Below are 27,852 nucleotides of genomic sequence, written 5' to 3'. Positions count from 1 at the left end.
TAGACCCAAGGTTAGGCCCAAATTCATGGAAACCGAGGCCAACATCTAATTGTCCCCAGGCAATCCAACAGCAGGTGTGAGGGACAGAAGACCAAGGGCAAAGAATAGGATCCAGGGCAGCCAACCCACTGCAGGTCTGAGGGGGAGCAGTGCTGCCTGAGGCTGCTCCATCAAGAAATGCTATTTTTCTGAAGGGAGAAGTTTTCAGCTGTGAAACAAAGGATGAGAAGGTACAGACTATAGCTGACGGTATCTGATTAAATGATTCCCCTTGCTTAGTGAATCCTTCCTATTCCTGATCTCCCCTCCAAGGGTCACCATGGGAGTGATCACAACCACAGAAGGCAAGGGCTCCAAGCCATGCCAGGAAGAGCTGGACCTATGCCAAGGGAGCACTGCCAGTGTCCTGCCACCTTTACAGGGTGTTTCATCCAGAAATCATGGTTGCAGCATCTCTACATTCCTAAGGCTTAATGCTTTCAGGAATGTCAAACTCCAGGCCCTCCCTACTTGTCCCTTCCCTCACTGACTCTCCAAACAAGACCCTGACATCTTTTTGGAGTCATCCTCACTTTAGAAAAGGTTTTCACAGAGCTAGAGAACCCCAACTTCTTGTAAGAGAGAAGCCTTTAGATTCTGGGATTTTTTTAATATTCACTTATTCTGGTTTGTCAGCACGCATGAATCATGTGATTGTATGATTGAACACATGCAACAGGCCTCATCAGGTTGTGACTGTTCCAGCTGTGAAGCAGCACGCCCCTACCCACAGACACCACCAACATCCACAGCCATGTCCCCACACATCCAGAGCCTTGCAGATCGCCGAGTCCAGGGCCAGTGATAGAGAACGTCAGTGATCGATCCAGCAGGGGAGCCAGGCAATATTGAGGGCCGGACTTTGTAAACCAGGAAGGGACCGGTGCCTCTCTCAAAGGCTGGAGATAGAACATGTGACGGTCAGCATTGTTCTGCCAAGCAGGGCCATCTGCTGGGACCTGCATTCATTCACCCAGAAGCGACTGTTCCATCTGGAACAACAGGATGGCTGGGTCACACACTCCCCTCCTTACTGACTACACGGCCTTAGGCAAGTCTTTCAATCTCCCTGTGCCTCCATTGCGTCCTCTGTGAAACGGGGACAAGGTCCGGCCAGCCTTTGCAGCCTTTGGCTGGATGGAGCACCTAGCCCTGCTTTTATCCTTTTTGATAGAGATGTAGTGCTCAGAGGTCACAACTTCCCATCCCTAAATCCTTGGCAACCAGCCCAGAGCATTTGCTTGTCATACTGGTTTTATGAACCCCATAGATTACCCTAAGGGGGCTTGTCCATAAACTAAATTTTTACAATTCTGCTTTTTTTAAAAATTTCCCTGTGACTCAGATTCAACCAAATCGAGTAATGTCCAAGCTGGGAGTAGCTCATGATCTCACTCCCGGCTCAGAAACAATAATCTGCTTCTGCTTCTGCTTCTGCTTCTGCTCCTGCTCCTGCTCCAGGGCTGGGGAAGGTGAAGATGCCTCTGACCAGCTCCAAGATAAGCCATGCATTGGGACCCAATTCAGTCAGATGGCTTATGAAGGAAGCGTTTTCACGTGTCCAAAACCATCTTGAGTTTTAAGTATGAATATTAATCTTGATGCTTTTTAAATATTGTATTACTGCTAAGGTTTAGAAAATACTGTTTTAAAAGAAACTTTTTTAATTTCAATAATTTTTCTGTATTGTATCCTTCTGGGACCTGAAGGGGTTTTATACGGTAAGCACACCTAACGTTTTGGTAAAACTGTATCTGATATATATCCATCTGTTTCTTCCCTGTAAGAAAACAAGTCTTACACCTAATAAAATATTTTGAAGGGGTTTTTTTTTTCATTTATTGGTGCTGAAAGGAATGAATAGTTGATGTGAAGGAGAAAATAAAACATTAAAACTCAAAGCTTCTGTTTCCTATTTGAGTGATTTATTGGGGGAATTCGTTTTGCTCTGACCCCAGAGCATAAGCTATTTTTCAGGGCTTTAAAAAACAAAGAAGATCCACCCACTCCTGATCTCTGAGAGAAACCACAGTGGTAGCTAACAAATTTCTCTTCTATTCCTCAAGTACCTCCCAAAGATGCAATTTTTTATTATTATGGAAAGAGGACCCACTGCAAGACCCCAGTTCCAGGCCCAGCTCTGCCATTTTATGTGACCATGATCAAGCACCCTATGCAAGTAACTAATCCTAACTTTCCTGAATTGGGGATATGCTGTTTGCCCTACCTACTTCATGGAGCGGTTGTTAGCAAAGTGCTTTCAATCCTTCAAAACATCTGTCATTTCCTCTTTATAGGTACTTCATCCAGCACTGCAGCCCAAAAACCCTTCCTCTGTGCCTTCATAACTGTTTCACAGTTAGCTGTGGTTGAAAAAAAAAATCCCTAAGCTGGTGGCAAACCGTACAGTAAGAAGCCTCTCTGTAGTTAGCCAGACAGGCCAGACGACTTCAAACAACAGATACAGAGTCCAGCATAGGCTCATACTCGAGGCCTCTCCAGTTGGCTTAGGATCTGCCATTGCTGGTTGACTGGCACAGCCAGTCCCCCAAGGCCCACTCCATTCTCTGATTAGTTACCAGAGTGGGGCTTGAATGGAGAGTTATCCCAAACAAAAACAACTGTCATTAATCAGGTGAGCCTTACTTCCAATTCAAAAGCTAAGGACAGGATGTTGCCCAGCTGGCCCCTAGCACTGCATCCATCCTCCTTTCCTGCTGTTGCAGATGTGGTGGACAGTCTGAAGGCCAGGAGCTCCAGGGCATCTCCACTGACTGAATTATTGGCTCCCACATCTCCTGGGCACCGGTCTTTGGAGCTCGGCTGGTTGTGATTTTTGTTTTGTGGCTTTCGCTTTGGCTTAGATTTCTGACAGTGAGAAATTAAAAGGTAAAAGATACTGACATAGTGAGGAACTGTCTTCCAACATTGGAATCTGGAGCGGGGTGTTGGCTCTTGATTTCGGTGACCTCCAACCTCAAATGACATTCCCATAGCTCCATGGGAGCAACTCATTATCTGTCCGATGCAACTCTCCTCTCCAGTAAGGAAGGCATCAGCTTTCACCAGCTTTGTCTCCCTTGACTGAACTCCCCTTACAAAGTACAAAGCAAAATTAAGCCTGTAAAATGCTGGGCCACCTCAACCTTCCAGAGAAAAGTGATCGATGTCCAATTCCAAACGGATATGATGACCACCCCATACACCTAGTCTACAGGGCCTCATTCCAATCCCTTGTACTGAGGCAGGTCCCCACATGCAAGTCCCATCCGGGTCCTGTTTTTGCCCTAGATGTGGTCTCTCTTCCTTTGTGATACAACTTCCCTGAATGCAAAGCTAGGAGGTCCTCTCAGGTAACTTATGATGATAGTGTAAACCAGAGGCGTCATACATGCAGCCCACTGCATTCCCAAATGTGGCCTGAACCAGACTGAAATGTAATTAGGAAATATTTAACAAAATAAATAAAAATATAACAAAACAGAGACAGTATTGACGTGATTTCCTAAGTCAACATGAGGCCCTTAGGGATGTTCATGTACAGTGTAGTGCCCCTCTCCCCCACCATTTCTACTCGTTTGACACCATTGGTGTAAGCCACATGACTAAAGCATCTGCCATTAGATTGTCTTATTTTCAGTGTTACTGGAAACCTGCCACATGTCATAATTACCTGCCAAAGGCATTTCCTTCACCATGTGAAACAAGAAGTTCCCAGGTCATCTCCATCTATAACCAACACCTCCCCCATCCCAAACTGGCCATGGACAACAAGCAGGAATAGCCCACCATCTAAAAGCTGTAAGATTAATCCATTTCAAGCAAGAAGAAACCAATGCAAATGTGATCTCTATTTCTCTCCCTTTGCCAAAAATGGTCCCAGTCCATGGAGCCTCTGAGTACACCCTCACGGGATCACCAGGCTGAGCTAAGAGTTTCAGGCAACTTTATACCATATTAAGCACTAAAAATGAATTGGTACCAGGAAGGCTTTGTTGGTGAGGCACAGTTGGAGGAAACCCATGCTACTATTACCACAGCTGAGTAAAGTGCCTTCTTCTGATGATTTCCTCCCAGAGCTCTTTCCTGAGCCAGCTGTGACCATCTCAGGCCACATGGTCACTTGATGGAAGCCTCCTGGTTTGGCTACTGTGAGATGGATCACAAGGTCTGTGCAAGAGACGAAACAGCAAAGAGAGGCCGTGTGGGGTAATGAAGAGTGCTGGATGTGGGCTAAGAAGGCCCGGATTCAGATCTGGCCTCAGATGCACGTGAGCCATTTCATCTTCTCCTGGGACTGTTTCCTCAACTACAAAATGAGGCAGGACTTCATGGTCCCTTCCACCTCTAATCTACATCCCTACGAAATCACAGCATGGTATCCTTTTACAGCTGTCGATCATGGCCACAGGACAAGGAAAGAGCACATCCACAGTGCTGGGGACATGCGCACTCCCCAAGGCGGCTTTAAATTCATAAAATAAAATATAAAAGATTATGAAGAAAACCAATTATACTAAACTACAGTTCTAAAAAAGTATTTAGAAACCAGATCATGGACCCCACTGGGAGGGAAGGGCTTCACGATTGCCTCCCCACTCCCCCACCTTCCTCTTTTCAGGTGAGAAACCAGGATCCCATGGAATGACTTGCTCCAGACCATCCAGTTGTGTTGGCAGAGGTGCCTGGGAAGCCAGAGTTCTGCTCCCCAGGTCGCCCCCATCGGCACATGACACAAAAGCAGGGGAAGAACCCTAGGCCTGGTGCCCATCTCACGCTTACCCCTTTTCAGCCTCCTCACACCTCGGACCCCCATTCCCGCACATATTCTCTGGGATCCAGGGACACCAGCCTCCTGGCTGCTCCTCACATGGGACACACTGTCTCTTGGCTCTAGTCATTTCCTCTGGCTGTCCCTCAGGCCCTCCTCAAACCTACTTCCCAGCTTCCTTTAAGGCCAAATTAAAATCTCACCTTGTACAGGGAACTTTTTCTAAGTCCCCTTCATTCCAGTGCACTCTCTCCACTGATTATTGCAAACTTATCCTGTCTGTATCCCGTTTGTCCACCGCTGTTCACACGCTGTCTCCCTCCCTAGACTTGTGAGCTCTAGGAGAGCAGAGACTGCCTTTAATCCTTTGTAGCCCCAATTGTGGTCCCCAGAAGACATTTATGAGTATTTATTGAATGCCTGATCTAAAACATCAGGGCTGGAAAGGACCACAGAACCAAAAATGTCTCAAAAGACAACACGGAACATCAGAGAAATATCATCTCAGTCTAACCCCACCGCCCATCCCCTTTTCTTACAGACCCTGAGGAGGAAAATGACTGGCCAAGGGTCAAACAGCCAGCTCCTACTTGAAAGTGACTCAGCCCGGCTGTGCTTCCCTCCATCTTAAAGAACAATTTTCTTCAATTTTCTTCCACGTGTTCATAATGAACTTCATTTCCTTTAGCACAAGGAAGGGAGGCTGGGCTTCATGCCCCTTGTTCCAGAATAACAAAGCCCCTCATTTAGACTCTGGTCTTGCCGTGAGGACACCACTTTCTTAGTCACCTTTGTTCCCTCCGGCCTATGGCAGCTTCTCCTTATTAATCAAGACCACCCCCCCCCAAGAAACGACAGAGGTAGTTCTTAACTACCCCTTTCCAAGAAAGCCCACTGACCACATCATAACAGCTCCTGTGCTACTTTATTTCTTTATAACTAGAAAAGTCCAGGAGAACAAATTAACTTTAGCTTATAAGCCTGAAATCCATGGAAATATCCCCCACCTTTGGGTTAAACTCAAGGGCATAGGTGACAGTCTGGGGACTGTCCTGAGTTTTTGTTTCCAAAGTAGAATTAAGGAAATAAACAGCCTGTTTGCAGTGGGGATTCCAGGAGCACTCACCCTGTGGGAGAAAAAAGAGAAACTTTAGGAGTTCTGGAGCTTTTCAATGACCCTTTCCCAAATGACCCTTTTCCCAAACCCAATAAGCAAGGCAGGGAGGGGAGAGAGCTTACCCTGAGAAGCTGATTTTTTTTCCCAGTTTAAGAACTTTACATTAACCCCTATTACATTTAATAGAGATTAATTATGATGACTCTTGACTGACCCCTAGTAAATTCCATCATTAGACTTAGCTGACAGCAGCACCTCCTTAAGCTCAAGATGGATCCCGATTCCATCATCTGCTCTCTCCCCTTGCCAATTGCTCCTGCCCAAGTCAGATGGGGTCACAGCCCCTGCTCTAGATTCTTTAAGGGCTCCTGGAGACTTTGTGCTCTATCTGGTATTTGGCTTCCCCTCCCCTTCCCATCTCATTTCTCATCACTCCCACAATCCCAGGGGCCTACTGGGGCCATTTCCTGGACAGGACAGTCTCTCCCCTCCCTCAGGGCCTGTGCCAGTGTCCCCCAGGATGTCTGCAAGATGTTCTCTCCTTGCTTCTGCCTTCCTCATCTCCCCTCATGCCTGGTCACTAACACTTCTCTCTAGTCTGCATTACTTAACACACACCGTTGTACTTGTATGTGTCCTCAGTGTACACATCTGGGGTTAGCAAGTGTAAGCGCTCTGAGGGCAGAGTTACTTCCTTGTGGTATCTGATGTCTCCACCCCCTCACAAGGAGGACCCACCCCTCGTGCTAGGCCCAAGAACTCAGGAACAAGATTTTTCATTCATTTTCCAAAGGGCTCTCTCAGTCACTGCAGATAAACAATGATCAGAGAACAGAAGTGAATGCCAGAGAGTGCTGGCTGGACCACCCTAGAGAATCTGGGCAGCCCTTCAGTGACCTCAGGTCGCTACCTGACCCACAAGTCCATATTCTTTTTAACACTGATGTGTTTTCCTCAGATTCCGAGCCCATCAGGCCCCACAGGAGGGAGGTGTGGGTGAGTTCAAGCTAACAAAAGCGCCTACTCTGAGCAGGCCCTTCTGAGTGTCCAAGGACCGAAGGCCGAAGCCTCTCTTAAACACCATCTGCTAAGTCACAGAAGCTCTATCATCCACGTCAGGGGGGGCATGCCAGCAAAATCATGGTCCTCTCAAGGATGAAGTTAGAGTACTCCCTGGTAACACTGAATGTCTACAATCACAAACCTCAGAAGAACTGGCAACAGGGTGCCCTGGATAGAGCACCAGGACTCGGCAGTCATTTACTAGCTGTGTGACCCTGGGCAAGTCACTTAAATTCTGCCTACCTCAGTTTCCTTGACTGTACAATAGAGATAATAGCACGTACTCCTCCCAGGGCTGTTTTAAAAGTCAAATGAGAATATCTGTAAAAGGTACTATTTAATCACTGGCTATTCTCATTACTGTTAATAACAATAATCAAGTGGCAGAAGGCCTCTGATGGGTACAGGCAGGCTCAATGAGCCAGGGATGATGGAGGCAGAGGGCCAGGGCGCACATGCCCAGGACAAGCAATGTGAAGGGCCAGAGGTACGTACGAGGTATCAGAGACATTAAAAGGACAGAGGAAGCCCTAAGTGCACTGGGCAGATTATCCAGGAAGGAGCTGCCCAGGATGGAAGCCTATGCACGGGCTGGGAGTACCCACATCAAACAGAGGGGAGAAGCCATGGAGCACTCCACTTGCGAGTCAGGAAGATCCGAGTGCAAATCCTGCCTCAGATGCTTGCTAGTTATGTCACCCTGGACAAGCAATCTTACCTCCGTCTGTCTCCGTTTCCCTCTTCCCTCCAGGGTTATTTGTGAGGATCCAATGAGATGATATTGGTAAAGCTTTTTGAAAAACTTAAGGTGTTGTGTAAATTCTATTGTGACTACTATTATTGTCATTATCACAATTATTAACTCCCAGGCTCGTCAAAGTGTCCTTTCCAAAACCTCATCCAGAGTGTCACACCCATCAGCCCCCCGGGGCATGTCCTGGGCCCCCTGTACGGGCCAGGGAACCACCAAAAACACTAACCCTCCAGGAGGCAGTTTGGCCCCTTACTCCAGGGGCATCACAGGCTAGGGGCACAGAATCAGCCGAAGTGACTGAGGCAGTTACAGGCATCACCGCCAGGTTAAAAACACAACCACCTAACCTGCTTTTGATGGGTTCACTCTGGAATGTAACTCCATCGATAAACCAAGAGCTCTTCATTAAGAGCCTCTTCCACGCCAAGCACTAGAGATACAAAGAGGAGGAGCAGGCGCCCTCTCAGGGGAAACACTAAGTACCTAAACAGGTATATTCTGAACACTTACAAAATAAAGACAAAGTAAACTCGGGGCCGGGGGTGGGGGTGGGAGAATCGGGATGATGGCCCAGTCTGGATGAGGCAAGTGCAGCGAATGTATCCCAGGAGAGGACTCAAGTACAGTGTCCTTCACTTTGGGTGTGATGGTTTTATAGAAACGAATGGAGGCGCGCACTGTCCCAGCCACGCTCCACAACCCTGCAGGTACCTGGGCCTCAGGCATCCGGACCAGTCCTGTGCTGACCGAGCTCCCGGCAGTCAGTTGGTACTCCATCCAAAGGACCACTCCATGGCTCCTTCCAGGCCTGGAAGAAAGGGTCGTGAAGAGTGGCATGAGTTGCTGCCTGAAGAGATCTTCAGCAAACCAAAATGGCAGGTCCCCCACCTATTTCCCAGAACATTTGTTTGTCCTGTCACTTCTGGACCTGCCTGGGAAAAAAGTCTTCTTCAGAGAGCTCGGTCTCCGGCTCTCCCAGAACGGCAAAGAAGCCATCATGACAGCTCAGACCGGGAAAGAAAGGGCAGAGTCCGCCACAGTGGGCCCTTCAATGGCTGCACCCACTCATTGGGCAATAATCCCGAGACCTGGTAGGCCGTGAGATGGGTAGGTTCTCCTGGTAAAATAATCTCCCAAAAGAAGAATTAAAAGTGCATACGACAAGCCTTCAAGGCCCTTTCCTTTCTCCACTTGCTATTTCCAGCTCTGATGAGTACTTGGGATATCCTGAAGCAGAAACCACCACAGAGACCAACGTAGTGAAACATCACTTTATCCAACCAAACAGGGACCATTCCCAATGCTTCACACTCCAGTCCTTCCAGAAGCCATCCTGCTTCCTCTGTTAGACCTTGCTCTGAAAAGAAATGCTGTCTCCCCCCACCTCCCCCGGTCTGCGAGCCCTTTGAGAGAAGCTTCTGCCTCCAGCCTTTCCTAGTCTCCCCACCAGTGCTGGACACACGGCAGGAGCTTAATAAATGTGTGTTTACTGGACTGAGAAGGGCTGGTGGGCAGGGACTGGTTAGTGCCCCTTCCCACAAAAAGACATCCTTCACAACAGAAAAACAGGCAGAGTGAACTCCACTATCCTTGGGAAACACCCAGGATCTTCCCCAGGAAAATGCAGAGATATTCGGACACCACAACAGGAAGGTTCCAGGGGCCTTGTGCTTTACAAACTTTAACAAGTGCACACATTCTAGTTATTACTATTATTGGGGGAGATTCTTGTTTGGGTACCCCAAAGGCTTTCTAACTCTGAGACACTATGAGTCTGCGATATAACTGCATTTCTTTAAAAAATACTATTGGGCAGCCAGGTGGCGCAGTGAGTAGACACCAGCCCTGGAGTCACCTGAGTTCAAATCCTGCCTCAGACACTTGACATACTTACTAGCTGTGTGACCTTGGGCAAGTCACTTAACCCCAATTGCCCCGCCCCCCCAAAAAATACTATGGACTTTCTACCTGGTCCCACATCAACAGATGCTTTATGGATATCTCCTAGGTATTATATATCATTATCACTTCAAACTCAGTGAGTCAAAAAACAAACTATCTTTCCCCTAAACCTGCCCCTCCTCCACACTTCCTTATTTCTGCTGAAGGCATCACCACCATTATAGTTACCCAGGTCATACTCTAGGAATCATCCTTGACTTTTCTGGGTCCCTCCACTTCCATGGCCAATTGGTGGCCAAGTCTGGCCAATTCTACCTCCCCCACAGCTCTGTCTCATCAGCCATCATCTCTCTCCCTCCATGTTGCTAAGACCATTGTTCATCACTTCTCAATTAGACTGCTGCAAGAACCTTCTATCGGTCTTCTCTGTAAAAGCATACTTTCCACACAGGCAAAACATATTGATCTTAAAGACGGGATGAGTAAGGACAACTTATACTACAGATCTCCCAGAGGAACAGAACAAATAAAAAAACCTGAACACCAGAATGCAACAAGTAATACAAGAAACCGCCCAGAACTTCTAAACACAGAAAACAAAGTACTAATTTACAAAAAAATCCATAGAGCACCTCCAGAAAAAAAAAGACCCAAGGCTGCAAACTCCAAGGCACTCAGTGGTTAAATTTAACAATCCCACTGAGAAACAACAAATTCCGCGGGCAACCAGAAGAAAGATCTCCAAACACAGAGTAAAGGATATTTGAATAACGCAGGACCATTCAACAATTCCAAAGAGCAACGGAGCTAGCTCAAGGTCAGACCAAGGTGACCTGCCCTGCAAGTCAGAGCCTAACCATAAATGAAGGAGATGGGTGTTCAATAAGAGAAAGGCACTCAATTGGGGAAGCTGCAAAATGGTACAACCCTTTGGGAAGGTAACTTCCCCCCACATTCATGTTTTCTAAAAAGTGACACTACACAAAACCTGCACAAAAAACATTCTGACTTTGGTGGCACTCATGGAAAAAGACATTCACTGGCACCCCGTCTTCCTTTGCCACAACCACATCCTCATCCTCTACCCCACCTCGGCCTCTTCCTTCAACAGCTTCCCTTTTCTTGGTTTCACCTTTGGTTCAACACCCATGAGTAAAACACTCAGAGGTGGGCTGCCTGGGAGGATGAAGCACCAAATGTTTATTTCCTCAAATACTCAGTGTTTTCAATTGGTTCTATAGGGTCCTTTTCACACTTTAAGATGTGTATTCATACTAACAGCTATGCAAATTATGCAAGTAAAGCAATTATGCAAATGAAGTTGCTAAACATCCATGCCCTTTGAACCAAAGACTCCATTACTAGGCTTGTACTCCAAAAGGCTATTGATTAACCAAGAAGAAAGTCCCCGAATACACTAAAATATTTATAGCAGCACTTATAGTAGTCAGAAGGACAGCTGCTTTTCCACCAGGGACTTTATCTGTGGGGGTCACTAAAAGGAGCACCACGGCACCTGCCGAACAACACCTTAGAACCTGGCCATCGAGGCCTTCTGCCAACAGCTCAGGAAACTATACCCAGGATGGTGACATCCTACCAAGGAAAAGCCAGCCTTCCAGTTCTTTATGAAGTGGCTGAACACGCTCAACTCCATCTCACAATGATGGCTTGCTAGCCACAACAGCGGTGCTCTGCTGTGTCTCTAGAGAGTGGAGGAAATGGTTAAATTGAAAAGCCAAAATGTCTCTGCAGCTGTCAGAAAATGGGCCAAGTTACTGGGGACAAGAGTTCCTGAATCTCTAACAGAAATTAGGGTCAAACACAAAATGGGCTTTTCCTGCACTAAATTAATACAAACTAGTGGCCTCATATCAAGGACAGCACAAATGTAAGTGGAGAAAGTAAAAAGAAAAACCCTTTCAGAATGTGATTCATTTATGACTGAGGAACTGGAGTCTATAATGAAAATCACGCAAGAGAGGCACTGACAAGGATCAGTGCCTGAGCCTGGCTTGCTCTAAGTTGTTGGGCTCTGTGCCCCAGCTAGGGACTAGATGAAGGCTTACTGCCCTGAGAGCCATCTCCTCAGTGCTCACTGAGGGAGGAAAAACTGAAGATGAGCCCCTTTAGAGGGAGATGGAGCAGGTGGGGAGTCATCAGGAATCCACTGCATCATCTTTCTCGCCTCCTCTGCTCTGGGGACCTTCGCCACCCTCCAACTAAGAGCCTGCTCACCTCTGCAGGGTGATGGAGCCTTTGGCACTAAGTGGCTGCTGAGGAACAGGCTTGCGAAAGTCAAACGTCAGGACCAGCTGGGGCTCCGACAAGCATCTGCTTGAGTACTCCCAGAGAGGGTGAGGCTCCGCTTCCCGGGCTTCCCTGAAGTCCAGCGAGTGCTGAGGAGAAAAGAGCAGCAACAATAACCACAACCTGAACTTGTACAGCATCTTGAGGTTCGCAAACCTCAGCACGACCACTCGTAGGGGCCGAGGCGGAGCTCGCACCCTCCTTTCTCCTTCACAGGGGAAGTGCCTTCCTTGCCCCCGGAGCTGAGACCTGATCCTGAGCCTCCTCACTCCAAATTCGACGTTCTCTGCATGGCAATGACTCACAGATAACACAGTCCACAGGAGAGGGATGAGACAGGTCGGGCAGACTTTGGGATGACTGCAGCTCACATGCATACCGCACTTTAGAGTAAACCTATGATTATCACCTGGATTTCCTTTAAGGGCTAACTCTGAGCAATCATAGGCCTCCTTCGATCCAAGACTTAATTAGTACTCCTTGCCTCTCTGTCAGTCTCTCTCTATGGGCTTCCTGACATTTGACAGTAACAAAGCTGCATTCCAGTCGCCATAAAGTTCTGTGTCTCATTTGGGCAGGGGCCAGGGGGAAGGAAGGTGGGGGAGACCTGAAACCCTCTTCTCCTGTCCTTCAGTCAGTGATTTATTTTAAATTCAGTGAGAACTCTGCCCCAACTCCCCATCATCACAGTGTTGTCCCACGGAGCCCTGGGGACAGGACTGTCTCAAAATACCTAAAAAAGAGTCACTTCTGTTTGGCTAAGGAGTTGCTTCCTGCCACCTGTCACAGCAGAGGCTGCCCCACATCCCCTTCCTCCAGCTGTAAGAAATAGGTTGGGACTTCTAGGTCTGTATCCCAAAGAGAGCATACAAATGGGAAAAGGACCCACATGCACAAAAATATTTATAGCAGCTCTTTGGTAGAAAAGAACCGGAAATTGAGGAGATGCCCATCAACTGGGGAATGGCTGAACAAACTATGGTGTATGAATGTAATGGAACACTATTGTGCTATAAGAAATGATGAACAGGCAGACTTCAGAAAAACCTGGAAAGACTTATATGAACTGATGCTGAGGGAGGGGAGCAGAACCAGGAGAACACTGTATACAGTTACATCTATGTTGAGCGATAACTAACTTTGATAGACTTAGCTTTTCTCAGCAATGCAATGATCTAAGACAACTCCAAAAGGCTCATGATGGAAAATGCCTTGGCAAAGTCTGAATGCAGATCGAAGCATGCTATTTGCTCTTTTTTTGGTTTGGTTTTGTTGTTTTGTTTCTTCTTTCTCATGACTCATTCCACTGGTTATAATTCTTCTTTACAACATGACTAATGTGAAATTATGTTTAATATGAATGTATATGTAAAGCCTGTAACAGACTGTACACTGTCTTGGGGAGGGGGAAGGAGACGGAGGAGGAAAAAATTTAAAACTCAAAAGCTTGTGGAACTAAATGTTGTAAACTAAAACTAAATAAATAAATTTCAAAAAAGAGAGAAATTCGCTGTGAGATGAGAAAGGCCCAGCTGAGCCAGGACTGCCCCAACCAAAGAGGGCTGAGGGAAGCGGCCTCCAAGCCCCATACCCTAGCCCACCCTCCAGGGCTGGGCGAATAAAGAAGTGCCTGTCCACAAGGCCATGAAGTCATCTCAATACCACCTGTGCAGGATACCCCCGTTGACACAATCAGCATGGGACTACTCCAGTCCCACTTAAAGATGGCAGACTGTGCCCACCTTAATCATATCATCCATAATGTGAACATCAAAGCCTTCACAGCTACCACATGGACTTCGGATCCGCCACAGGTCCTGGAACAACAAAACAGACATTCACATCCTATGCCAAGCTGAGAAACAGGTCTGCAAATTTCAACAGGAAAGCAAACGAGAAATACAAAGGGAAAAACCACATATCCACAAGCAGACCCACATCTGAATCTCCCAAAATGTACAGTCCCTTAAAAATGCATTAAAATAGCAGGTAAGATAAGTCTGAACAACTGGAGAAATATTCATCACTCATGGCTAGACCTAGTCAATATCACCAAGATGACAATACTACCTAAATTAAGATACTTGTTTAGTGCCATACCAAAGTACCACAGAATTATCTTACAGAGCTTAAAAAAAATAAAATTCATCTGGAGGAAGAAAAAATCAAGAATATCAAGGGAATCAATAAAAAAAAGGGAAGGAAGAGGGACTAGCAGTGCCAGATTTCGAATGAAGCCACAAAATTCTAACCAAACAATCAGGTACCAGAGAAGGAACAGAGTGGTGGATCAGTGGAACAGATTAGACACACAATATACAGAAGTAAATGAGCACGGTAACCTAAGGGCTGATAAACTCAAAGATTCAAGCCACTGGGGCAAGAACTCACTAGTTTACAAAAACTGCTGGGAAACGGAAAGTAGTCTGGCAGAAACTGGGTATACACCAACCTCTCACACCACATATATATACTGAGATAATCTCAAAATAAGTACATGATTTGGACATAAAGGGTGACATCATAAGCAAATTAGGGGAACATGGAAAAAATTCCATGTTACATCTGGATAAAGGAAGAGTTCATGACCAGACAAGAGATAATGATTATTATAATAAATTTAAAAGCAGTGCACAAACAAAACCAATGTAGTCAAAATTAGAAGGAAAGCAAGAAACTGAGGAAAAAATGTTACATCAAGTATCTCCGATAAGGGTCTCATTTCTCAAATATATAGGGAAATGAGCCAAACTTTAAAAAAAAAGTGCCATTTCCCAATTGATAATGGTCAAAGGATATGAAGAGGCAGTTTTCAAAGAAGAAATCAAAGCTATCAATAGTTATATTTTTAAAAAGCCCTAAATCACTATTAGAGAAATGCAAAGTAAGATGACCCAGGTTCTACCTCACACACATCATATTGACAAAACTGACAAAATGGAAAATGACTCTAAAAAACAAGATTCTATTATACTGAACCCTGCAATACACATAATTTCAAATGCCCCATCTTAACCCAAATTATTTGAAATAGCATTGCCACAGACAGCTGACCTTGAACTCAACCACCACCATGTGCAAGGAGGCAGCTTGTGGCAACACTGTGATGTTGTTGGCGAGGTGTTCAATCACAGCTGTTCTTGCATACCAGAAGTACAGATTGTGCCATGGCAACAGACTTGTTGTGAAGAAAGGCTCCCCAAGAAGAACAGAGATCTGGACAATCAGAAAAAGATGATGAAACCAATAGCCTGATCTGACTTGGCATCAAGTGTAAGCCACCAACCCTAAGCATGCAGGAAGGAAAGAGGACTTTCCAAGTTTAAGGAAACAGACCTGACTGGAAGACATGATAAATTCTAAGTCATTTCTATCATCTGAAGGCAAAAAAACTGAAGTTATAATGGTTTCTATTATTTATCAATTTAGTATCTTTACAAATGTTAATATATTAATCTAAAAATCTTTAGTGGGATAAGTAACACAGCAAGGTCTATTACCAGAAGACAAGAAGCAGCTAAACAAAAACTACACTTGGGAGTTTGTGATGAGACTGGTCAGTACTAGAACTTTTTTCATTAAGACAGCCTTGCATAAGCATGCCATCCGCATTTTGGTCTTTATTCTCTTGTAAACAAATACAATAAATTGGATTAGGTAACTTAAATAAATCTTACTTCACTGAAATGTCCAAAAAAAAAAAAAGGGATGTGCCTTGGAATACTGCCTTGAGCAGGCATGTGTTACTAATGCAAACACACAGCGCCTATTACTCACCTTTCTATCACCCAAATCTGCAGAGGTGAGTAATTCTGGACGCTTCTCTATTATGCTAATTTTATCCTCTAGGTGATTAGCCTTAAAAATCTTTAAGAGAAAAAAAAGATAAATTGGGTTATTTTTTAAACAGCCTCAATCTATAGGTCTGCCCAATGCAGTCTTTGCTTCCCAAGCACTAATTTCTCTTTTATGTGTATTCAGCTTAAAAGCATCATGATACGTCAAGGGCAAGACTGCCAAAGAACCAGCATGATTCAGAAACAAATGTCTCTTGTAAGCACGTAAGAAAATCTAGTTTCTTTATGACAATACAACTTTCTGAGAAGAATTTCAAATTTGCCCATTTCTTCTCCTGGAATATTTAACCACCTTCCCCCATACCCACAGGATAAAGACAAGGATATAAACTCCTCAGGACATGGATGTGATAACCTTGATCCCCCAAGTGGGACTGTTCCTCAGACAAACAATGCAGAATTATTACTGCAAAGGTTCTATATATTTCTTGTAGTCTTTTTACTACTCTGTGAAATGAGGGGAAAAGTCTTAGTAAGATCAGGTAACCTCAGGTTTTTCACCAAAAACAAATTAAACTATAGCACCATGTTAGTTTGATACTCAAACAGAAAATAGGATAATCTACAGGTCACCTGTTTCTCCACTTTGTTCTCAATTTCAAAGGGATAGAATCCAAAACAACAGTTCAATGCCAGATGCTTAATCTCCCATCTCACCCTTCTAACCAAACCCATCACGTCCCCTGAATACACTCACTTTTTTCATCAGTCGATGTGACACTGCCGAGTTCTCTACTGTGAATACCTAAGGAGAATCATGTACCATTGGTCACAACTTACTTGAATTCTTATTTTTTTCTTGACTGTTTTTTTTTTTATTTATTTAATATATGTAGTTTTCAGCATTGATTTTCACAAAAGTTTGAATTACAAATTTTTTCCCCATTTCTACCCTCCCCCCACTCCAAGATGGCGTATATTCTGGTTGCCTCGTTCCCCAGGCAGCCCTCCCATCAGTCACCCCACTCCCCTCCCATCCCCCTTTCCATTCTTCTCTTGTAGGGCAAGATAAATTTCTATGCCCCATTGCCTGTGTATCTTATTTCCTAGTTGCATGAAAAAACTTTTTTGTTGTTGTTGTTGTTGTTTTTGAACATCTGTTTTCAAAACTTTGAGTTCCAAATTCTCTCCCCTCTTCCCTCCCCACCCACCCTCCCTAAGAAGGCAAGCAATTCAACATAGGCCACATGCGTATCATTGTGTAAAACCCTTCCACAATACTCATGTTGTGAAAGATTAACTATGTTTTGCTCCTTCCTAACCTATCCCCCTTTATTGAATTTTCTCCCTTGACCCTGTCCCTTTTCGAAAATGTTTGTTTTTGATTACCTCCCTCCCCCGTCTATCTCCCTTCTATCATCCCCCCCTTTTTTTAATCTTCTTCCTCCTTCTTTCCTGTGGGGTAAGATACCCAATTGAGTGTGTATGGTATTCCCTCCTCAGGTCAAATCTGATGAGAACAAGATTTACTCATTCCCCCTCACCTGCCCCCTCTTCCCTTCCTACAGAACCACTTTTTCTTGCCACTTTTATGCGAGATAATTTACCCTATTCTATCTCTCCCTTTCTCCCTCTCTCAATATATTCTTCTCTTATCCCTTAAATTGACTTTATTTTTTTTAGATATCATCCCTTCATATTCAACTCACCCTGTGCCCTTCAGAGGTGTGTGTGTGTGTGTGTATATACATATATACACACACACACACACACACACATATATATATATATATAAATAACTTACTTGAATTCTTAATACTATTAGAAAGTTAGAAATACCAACACTTCATAAAAGCATAATAAAATGAGGGATAAGGAAATACCATCTCTATGACAGATACTTCTCTGTTCCAATAACTGCCCACATTATCGAGGAACACAAACCATAACGTAGCTCTGGACAACAGGCCTTCAAAGTCTCAAAGCCTCAAGTTCTGAATTCTAACGATGACTCTTCTGGGCTAAATCCATGAGCTAGCCAGAGCCCCTTAGTGTCTAATAAGTGTATCTACAAGGCATGAATAGAGTATCGGGCCAGACAAACAATACCTTAAAAGATATTGTAAAAGATATTTTAATTGATGTGAGCACCTCCTGTGCCACACGCCTTAGTAGACATTTCCCTAGGTTGCTGTGGACCAAACCCAGTCATCACCTGGCAGCCAGGCCTCTGGTAACAAGCTTCCCTGCACTCTCAGGCTGCTGTTGTTCAAAGTTCTCCTGCCAGGGAAGACTGCCCTCCATCAGCACTGCCTCCCAGGGCACCTGCTCACCTGCACGAAGCACTCCCCTCACACCACACTGCTATGCAGGGAGGGCAAGTCCTGCCATCCCTGAAGGCATCAAAAGCCACTACATGAACAACACGCTAAAATTGTTCAGCATGTAGGTGAAGGAAAAGCTATAAACTATAAACAAAAATGAGGTAAGAGTTCTAGAAGTAGTTAACTTCAAAAACTAAAATAAGAAAGTAGAAACGTGCTGTTACCTGTTCTGCCCCCACACAGTGAGCCAGTATTGGAAGCAGGCTACCGTCACTGATGCAGAGACAAACACTGTCTGCTTTCAATACCTAGGAGAAGAAAACTACTGTCAGCATCTGCTCGTCACAGATTAAAAGATTTTCAGATATCATTTGTCAAGAAATCCTTGCCAGTTTAAATATGGAAGAAACTCACTAATCTGCCTTTATTATTTCAGAATCAACGATAATTACATGTGGTCTGAACTAACTTTAACACCTATAGAAATCATGATAAAAACAGACTGTTAAACAAACGAAGTCTGTAAACAAGATTGAAGAGGTGGGTTTAACCTGTTCAGGAGAGGGATTTTTAAGGAAATCAGCACTTTTTAAAACTGCATACTACTACTAATTACAAATAATTTCATCTGCAAAGCCATTCCTGGGGAACTGCACACTTCACCACCACTCAACCTACCTTATGTCTCATGACTCCACAATACAAACTGTCCCCAATACACGTTGTACTCATTCCACCCAACCCTTGTGCTGACCTTGTACCCACAGGTTGGCGCCTTTTGTATGTCTTTATGCCAATTCAGCCCCTTCACTTCTTTCAAGCACTGCCTTCTCCATGAAGCCTTCCTTGATTTCCTAGTCAGATGACCTTTTCCCTTCTATGAATTCTTATAGCACAGAGTGTCTATACCAGACAAATTTTGGTTAACTATATTCTACCTTGCACTTTTCTCTAGTCACTTTCATACTTTATATCTTGCTTACCCAGCTAAACTCTGAGCTCCCTGACCTCAAGAACAAAGTCTCCTCCTCCTTACCTGCCTCTCCTACCCCCACAATACCTAGCACATTGGGTACAGAGAAAACGTGTGAAATACTTGTTAACTTCTGAGTAGGAAAAAAAAACCTGTCACACAGTTATATGAAATATATTGCAAGCCTTCCCCTAAAGGATCCCAGAAAGGAACGAAGTCAGTCTTGTAAAATCTAATAATCTAACATCTCAAACCTTATCATCATAACATCTAACCCTAAAGCATTCATGTTATGCTTAAAAATGACTCCTTGACATGTGTGTGTAGAGAAGTTCTAGATTGCGAAGAGATTTTTCAAAGGGAAACTAGCTTCTAATTCCAGGATAAGATTAATTCTATTGTTGGGTAATATAAACTTCAGCCAAACCCAGCCAATTAGAATAGATACGGCACAAGCTCATGTCATAACCAAGTTCTAGGACTTAGGCAGATTCACAGATGAAATTAAGAGGCACAGGACATTTTGGGGACACGCCTAAGCTTCTGAAGTTGACTGACATCATGGAGGAGGATCATCTCCGGTCACAAGCTACTAGAATAGACTCCTGAGCAGGCTTCTTTGTAAGTCTGACCCAGTGCATCACTGCAGACAGCCCTCAGCTACAGGAATCAAGCATAGCAACTTTACTCTTAAGATAAATCCAGTCTTCTTTAGTAACACCTAGCAAAAATGTATTAGAAACACATTACCGTATAATTACAGCTGCCTGGCGAGGGCAATAATTCAGGCGAATGTGCACTTTATCTTCATGTTTTAAAGAAAAGCCCCTCAGACAGCCACAATCTACTGATTCCCTGCCTGTGTTGTCTGCCTTGGGGAGGTGTATTTGTGAGTTCACAGGTTCCAGCTTAGATCTGGAAGGGGCCCCCAAGGCAATCTAGTCCAACATCCAAGCATAAGGCAGGTGAAGGAAGGAAAACCAAGTCAGTGAATTCCAGACAGAAAACACTGAGGGAGAGGAAAAAGAACTCTTGTCATAACAGTTCAGAGAGCCCAGAGACCTACCTTCTTCAGTGCTCGGATGTACTGTTCGGTTCTGCTTTGGTCATTGAGTTCTCCAAACCGTGGCCGGTTCCAGAGCAAATGGGCTTGACATTCACAGACTGGACGCTCTCCGTGGAAGTTACTCTTGCTTTTTTCAAGCCTAGGGTACACCATGCACTAAAAGGTAAGGTGGCTGACAAGCAATCAGGAGATCCTAATGAGGCTGTCAAAGTGCTAATGGAGTAATAAAGAGTGAAAAGATCACTCTTGTGGGACTGAAATCATTCACAACATGCAGCCTGGTGGGGAACAGGGTAAGGCCTGAGAATCTCACTCCATATAAGTATGGAAAGCATAGGAAAGTTTGCCATCAACTGCACTGCATGCTCGGCTCTGGATTTCTCCCACAGTCCTGTGTGTCTCTGTGCCCTAAGTACAGGCTGTTCTCCCTCCTATAAGAAAAGGTAAAGAAAGCCTGAAGAACAACGCTCCAATTTCCAGATTATCAACAACAATGCATTGTTCTTTAAAAAGCTAGAAGAGCTTCACTGTGAAAAAATTAAAAGGAAAAAGGATCTGAAGGAGTGAAAAAGGAATCCTTACCTGGATCAAGAGTTGGACGGTGAAAGATACAAGTTGGAAGGCAGAAAGATTTATATGGAGAGGAAAATTCAGAACAAATCTGAAGCTGAATGCTGCTTAGACAGCCACCGCTCTTCCCTCAAGGCTCATCAGGTGGGAGATTATCCCCAGCAAACATCAAGAGGAGATGCAGTTGGAATTCCCAGATGAGGAGAACTAATGGCATCTATCTGTCAACCTAATAACAGCAAGAGATGCTGTTGTGGTTGTCATCATCCGGTGCCTTCCCAGAGCATGGAGACAAAAAACGATGGAGAACATCTCAAGCCTTGTCAAGGTGACTGTTACAAACTTCTACTGATCCACGTGGGCACGGATGATACTTTTTGAAGGACACTACAAGTCATTACTATAGATCACAGAGTCCTGCACAAGATTTTATAAAGACTTTGGAGGCATGAATGGTGTTCATCCAAGACAAGAAATTCAAAAAAAAAGTGAAAAGTGGGAATTGAACAACTGGTTAAGAAGATGGTGTCTCAGTATGGTAGTTAGATTGTAGGCCACAGCTTAAAACAAGAATGTTGGGTTTCTGGGCACCTAACAAGACCTAGGAAGAATGTCTTCCTAAGAGGCCTGGCAAATCTAAAGTGCTTTCAAACAGAAAAGGAAGGGGAAGAGAGAAAACTTTCTATATACAACAAGCTGAAAACCATAGAGCAATGGTTTGCAAACTTTTTTTGTCTCAAAACCTTTTTATACTTTTTAAATTATTGAGGCCCCTCGAGAACTTTTGTTTATGTAGGTTATATCTATCAATATGTACTGTACTGGAAATTAAAACATTAATATTACTATGAAAATAATTTTTAGCTTGAGGACTCTTTGAAAGGGTCTCAGGGACTCTTAGGGGTCCCCAGATCACACTTTGTAAAAGGCTGCCAGAGAACAAGGTGGAGAAAAGAACAGCAGGAAAACGACCCAAAAGTTCATAAGAGAAGCAAGAAATAAAACCTGTGACTTCAAATTCTCTACAGACAAATGTAGGGCTAACAAGGAAAATGGAGTAGAGATTCTCTTGAGAAGAAACAAATTTGACCTTGGTGAGATAAGACCTATAATTAGAATGTCTCTGGAAAGAAATACTTTGTTCAAATGGAAGATGTTAGGTAAGAGGGAAAAGATAAGCACTGCATATTAACAAGATATATTCATGAGAAAATTCAAGTAGAAGAATATGAAATCACAGACAGCATTTGTGCAAAGATCAATTAAAGCAAAGACAAAAACAACATGGTCATTGTCATATACCACCAGGTTAAAAAGAGAAAAGATATGGAAGAGTTCACAAGTTTAGAACAAAAATACACTAATGAAAGGAAATTAACTGGTAATCTGTAACAACAGCAACACAACCAACAGTTTCCTAACTTCCCTTAATGATCATTTCATTCATCAAAGGGGAAAAAATCTATTTTGGATCCAATTCTCACCAATAAGAAAGAACTGAATAGCTGCTGGGAAGAGGAAATACGATGTAGTGGATACTGCCGGACTTGGGCATCAGGAAGACCTGGGTTCAAACTCTGCCTCAGACATTTGCTACCTCTGTGACTCTTGGCAGGTCATTTAACTTCCAAGGGCCTCAGTTTCCTCATCTGTAAAACGAGGGGGATGAATTCAATGGCCTCAAAGGTCGATTCCAGATCTAAACGGTTCTATCTTGGAATTTGTAATAGAAAAACAGAAGAAAGAAGAAGCAAACGGAAATGCAAGTCAGGTTGATTTCAAAATCTTCATAGGAAGGACAGCAATTGATTTACATTGGTTACACTTCTATATGAAATTATTTTAATCAGGGTTATATCCTTTCTTCTATATCTCCTAATGGGGAAGGCCAGAAAGTTCTCAAAACTCAAATACTGAAGACATAAAAAGAAGCAATTTCAGTGAGGAAAAGGGGAAGTTTCCTTTAGAGACCAAAGCGGATACAGAGAAAACATACTGACCAATTTCTCTTCATTAAGAGAAACAAAGCATCGTGGGGAGAGGCCCTTTGGACTCTGTCTTCATCAGGTCATATCCTGAGTACTATATAGAGCCCTGGTACTCCATTCTAGGTTAAGACCGGAAAAAAAGAGTCCAAGAGGGAAACCAGGATGGTGGCTTGCCTCCAATTCACGCTACATGAAGATCAAATTAAGGAGCTAGGGGCATTTATTCTAGAGAAAAGAATTAAGTGGGAAATGACAGTAGTTATCTTCAAGGATTTGGAGGACAGTAACGTGAAAGAGGGAGAAGAGTTATTTTGTTTGTTCTCAAAAGCAAAATTAGCAATGACTGAAAGCCACTAAGAGACAAATTCAAGTTTGGCTTAAGAAGAAGATTCCCAAGAACCAGAGGTCTCAAAGTGAAACAAGCTGCTACCGCAGACAGGAAGTACCCACTGACCAGAGACTCAAGCAAAGGTTGGGTGACCATCTGTCTTACAGCTATCTCATATCTTATAAAAACAACAGGTTTTTTTCAAGAATGATTTGGAATTGGTGACTACCAAGCTCCCTTCTGTGAAATTCTGTGATTCTATAAAACAAATGATATTCTTTCTTTCTACCTACTTTAAATTCAACAACTATTTATTAAACATCTCCTGGGTTTTTCCTGGGTAGATAATTAAGCCAAGCTCTTTTGATTATAGAACTCCTCTGGGAGGTTCTGCAATGCTCCAGGCCTTAATGCAACAAGCACAATGCCATCCACAAAAGCCTCTAGGAATCTGTGGTTGTGTTTGTCCTTTGTTCTCAAAGAGGACCATGACGTCAGGGAAATGATGACATGACTTGCAGGTGACTTTGAGTGAGGGAAGGCTGTGCAAGGTCACCAGCCTCACTTTCTCCTCCAGAGCCATCTGGATCCAGTGGCCTGATATTCATCAAGATGACTGGAGATGGCCCAGGATGCAGTGGGAGACACTGGCCCTTGTAGGCTCAGGTCTTTTCAGGTTCTCACTCTGAGTGAGGTAATGCTCATTCAGTGAATAGGCCTCTTTAAGAAGTAAATCAAAGGATGGCCCCTCTAATCAAAAAAAAAAAAAATCAATCAATCAAACTGGGAAGGGAAGATCCTCAGGGTTGCTGGCCAAAAAAGAAACAGTCACTATTTACATTCACTCTGAGCCAGGAGGGCCCAAAAATAACCATTAAGTGGTACTCAGGCAGGGATCCATGAGATCCAGAGTGAATTGGGTTTAAGGCTTGGTCTTTATGAAAGAGATCTAGCCAGTAAACCTCAAATTAACTAGTTGGCATTCTGCCATCAAAAATTTCTCTCTGTAACATGTATAGGGAAGCCCTCTTCAACTAGAACTCTACACTGGGCCTTCTCCATGACAGTGGTGAAAACCTTTGGGTTTATCTCACTTGATCAGAGAGAATCTTTGAGGAAGGTTATCTATTATTACCTTTGTTTAAAATATGAACAATTTTGATGCTTGTATAGGAGACGCCTTATTGGAAGATGAACTTAAAGGAAGCATTCTGCTCTACTAAATCAAACATTTTTTGCAGTCAAAAATAATAAAACACAGTAAAATCTTGTATTTTCTACATCTCTTGATCATCTGTGTGATGGCAAATTATTAATCTACTGTGAAATACCTTTTGCAAAGTCCAGTCAGTTTCCTACTGAAACCCTGGGCAAAAATGCCCATACAATATACATGTAGATGCATAAAGAAATTTATGTAAATGGGAAAATAGTCATATAGGTCAAGAGCTATTGGTGTTCTCTGTCGCCTTTTCTTGGTATTTATAAAGTCCAAGATTTTTTTCAACACCTTTGGTATCTTCCCCTCTTTCAGATCACATTTGCATCAGATCTCTTCCATATACGTTCAGTCAAACTGCTGGTCACATAGACTTGGTCAGTTGTTTTTCCCATCTTTGGTTTCTTTAGAAGCACTTCTACCTCCTCTACAAGCACACAGTCTTAGAGAACTCCACAGTCAGGTCCGCAACATGACAAGGTATCAAATAGGACTTTAGACAACCTCATAAATACTAAATCTAAACAAATGCAAAAATGCTAGTGGGGACAAGTCTCCCACACTTTCAATGATCATACATTTAGCCCATCCATCTCTTCGGGCTTACTACCTGGTTTTATGAAGGTTGTACCACACACAATAATCATCACGGTGAGCAGTCAAATAGAGGGATTCACCCTGGATCACTGGCTCCTCATTTGGCAGAAAATAGACACACTGCATCCAATGATCTCGCCACTAAAAGGATTTTACACAAAAATAAAACAAAAAGGGAAAAAATGTTTTAAGGAGAGAAAATCAAAATGAGGAGTAAGAAATAATAATCAGTAATGAATACGAATAATGATCAGTAATGAATAGAAATTATTCAAAATGATCAGAAATTGCCCAGATTTGTAGACCACCTGACCCCTAACACTTCCCTTCAATGAACCATAATAGCAATATTCTATTTAAGGATCACAATGAAGTTTTCAAAATGGAAGTTGTGAATACTAATCAGCCCACATTCTCTTGGAGGAACATGGGGTGTTTCTTTGACAGTAACTGTACTACAAAGGACAGCTTAGCCCTCCTCCCTCCCAAAATATTACAACAGCCTGAGATATCTTTATTTTTAGTTGAGCTAAAGAATAAGAAGAAAATTCTAAAACTTGGTCTGCTAATTTAAAAAAAATATACAAACCTTGAACCTCTAATATGACACAATTCACCAGAAGAAAGATTCAATATGAAGGACCTCATTACAAGAAGTCCATAGCATGGGTCCCAAGAACAATTTTATACAGTTTCATATATTCAAATTATATCTGTCAGACCATTAGTAATTTTGCAAAGACAAAGCAGGGTTTTTCCCCCTTAAATGCTATTTTTCAATACTATTATATTAAATTTGGTTTACAGAGATCAATATTTAGCCTTTAGATAAAAAAACCAGACTCTGAAAAGAGAAGTGGACAAGGAGTTAGGAGCCCTAGATTCTAAACTTAGTTCTGCCATTAATTCTTTGTAACTTGGGTCACCTCACCTTTCGGGATCTCAGCTCCCTCATATATAAAATCAGAGGCAGCAGTATTGTAGGAAATGCCCTGGATCTGGAGTAAAGGACTTGTATTCAAATCCTGGTTTGGCTACTTCCCATTTGTCTGACCTTGGGAAATTAGATCCCAATCCCAAAACCATTTCAAGTTAAGAAATAGAGAGGTCAGTCAGTATGGTGCCATGCAAAATAGACTCATGTTTGATAAGTCCAAAGAAACCAGTTACTGGGGTCAGTTCAGCTGCTGTTGTTTAGTTGATTTTTCAGTTGTGTCCAACTCTTTGTGACCCCTTTTGAGGTTTTCTTAGCAAAGATACTGGAGGGGTTTGCCATTTCCTTCTCCAGTTCAGCTGACAAATGAAGAAACTGAGGTAGACAGGATGAAGTAACTTGCCCAGAGGTCACACAGCTAGTAAGTATCTGAGGCTAGATCTGAACTCAGAAAGATGAATCTTCTTGACTCCAGGCCCAGCACTCTATCCACTGCTGCCCTGAGCTATTGGAGTAAAAACTCACTATTCAATAAAAGCTGCTAGGAAAAAGAGAAAGTATATTTAACATAATTGCACATGGTATAATCTATATCAGATTGCTTGCTGTCTTGGGGAGGGGAGAGAGGAGGAAGGGAGGGTGAAAAATTTAGAACACAAAATCTTACAAAAAATGAATGATGAAAAAATATCTTTACATCATGTAACTGGAAAGAAATACTATTTATGTAAAATAAAACAAAATTTTTAAGAACAAAGTATATTTTTTTTAAAAAGGAATAGAGTCAGGACCTAAAAATATCACAACAGACAAGATCTAATATGAAGAAACTTAACAGTGATAAACGCAAAGTATCAAACTTCAGTCCAAAAGATCAACTTTCTGGGCATAAGATGAAGAATAAGTGGCTAGAAAGTGGTTTTTCTGAAACAGATTGAGGTATTTTAATGGACTACAAACTCCAGAAGAGTCAATAGTAAGATACGGCACCAAAAAAGGCTACTGTGAACTTAGACTGCATTAAGAGAGGCACCACACATGGAACCAGTAAGGGCATAGTCTCCCTGTGTTCCTCCTGACCAGACATCTAGAGGACTGGGTTCAGCTGCAAGAACATTTTGGGAATGACGCTGTTAAGCTGGAGTATCCAGAGAAGGGCAACCAGGGGGGGACATGTGAGGATCTGTTAAAGGGACAGGAATGTTGGGCCTGGAAAACACTTAAAAGGGACACGACAGCTGCCTTCAAGTATCTGTAGGCCTGTCATGCACAAGAGGAATGAGATCTGCTTTGCTGGACCACAGAGGGCAGAAGCTGCGAACAGAAAACATTAAGCTTAACCTAAGGAATAACTTCCTAATCATCAGAGCTATTCAACAGTGCCAAAGGTTGTACCCCAGAAGATGGTGGACTCCACCTGCCTCCCTGCAGATCTTCAAGCAAAGGCCGGATTGTCATTCATTTGTTCATTTGCTCATTCACTTGTTCATTCTTTTCAGGTGCCCAGCATGTTATAGAGCAGATTCTTGTTTACGTGTTGGGTAGATTAGAAGCTCCTGAGATTCCTTCTACCCATGAGGTTCTGGTTTTATATCATTAACTGCCACACTGGTCCTCAAAACCTAGGAGATGTCCAAATGTTTTTAACACTAAAAGGACCAGGCATGCCAAGTGATGTGAAAAAAAAATTTTAATCACTTGAAATTCAAAAAGGCTTGGGTATGACATAATTCATGACTTTATCATTATTATAGACATTCCTTAAGATTCTAAAGACTTTTCAAATAACAAAAGAAATAAAGCATGTGATTCTACCTACAAGGCCCACAAGTGTCAAATGATGCACATGTTTAAAAACTATACTTAGGTTATAAATAAGAGGAAATGTTCCTACATTTATTTCTATTGGGTCATTTCTTTGCCCATATTAGTCTTTTCCCTTTGGAGTATCAATAGAATTCATCAATATTTACAAAACTTTGTGAATAATATATTTATAGAATAAAAGTCTGTATCTAGTGTCTACTATTTTGCTAATTTTTAAAAATTTTTCTGGTTTTTTAGGTTTGCAGAATTTGTATTTTGTTATAAAAATATAGTT

At 43.0% G+C, this 27,852-nt stretch overlaps 1 protein-coding gene across 2 annotated transcripts in view; it reads right to left on the bottom strand.

Annotated features, from left to right (window-relative positions):
* Window positions 1-5,716: 5,716 nt before the first annotated feature.
* Window positions 5,717-27,852, bottom strand: part of PRMT7 (protein arginine methyltransferase 7) — a 76,297-nt gene continuing 54,161 nt past the window's right edge. For both annotated transcript variants that reach the window (XM_036750589.1, XM_036750590.1), the window contains 10 exons: window positions 24,831-24,958; window positions 20,116-20,254; window positions 18,301-18,384; window positions 16,510-16,557; window positions 15,733-15,822; window positions 15,010-15,171; window positions 13,698-13,772; window positions 11,884-12,044; window positions 8,455-8,551; window positions 5,717-5,937 (listed from right to left, as the gene is read on the bottom strand). In XM_036750589.1, coding sequence (XP_036606484.1) covers window positions 5,779-5,937; window positions 8,455-8,551; window positions 11,884-12,044; window positions 13,698-13,772; window positions 15,010-15,171; window positions 15,733-15,822; window positions 16,510-16,557; window positions 18,301-18,384; window positions 20,116-20,254; window positions 24,831-24,958 — 1,143 coding nt within the window. In that variant the 3' untranslated portion in view covers window positions 5,717-5,778. The remainder of the gene's footprint in view (window positions 5,938-8,454; window positions 8,552-11,883; window positions 12,045-13,697; window positions 13,773-15,009; window positions 15,172-15,732; window positions 15,823-16,509; window positions 16,558-18,300; window positions 18,385-20,115; window positions 20,255-24,830; window positions 24,959-27,852) is intronic.

The sequence above is a fragment of the Trichosurus vulpecula genome, chromosome 3 (assembly GCF_011100635.1).
Source record: "Trichosurus vulpecula isolate mTriVul1 chromosome 3, mTriVul1.pri, whole genome shotgun sequence".
Classification (NCBI taxonomy): Eukaryota; Metazoa; Chordata; class Mammalia; order Diprotodontia; family Phalangeridae; genus Trichosurus; species Trichosurus vulpecula.
This window is presented reverse-complemented; position numbering and strand designations above follow the sequence as displayed.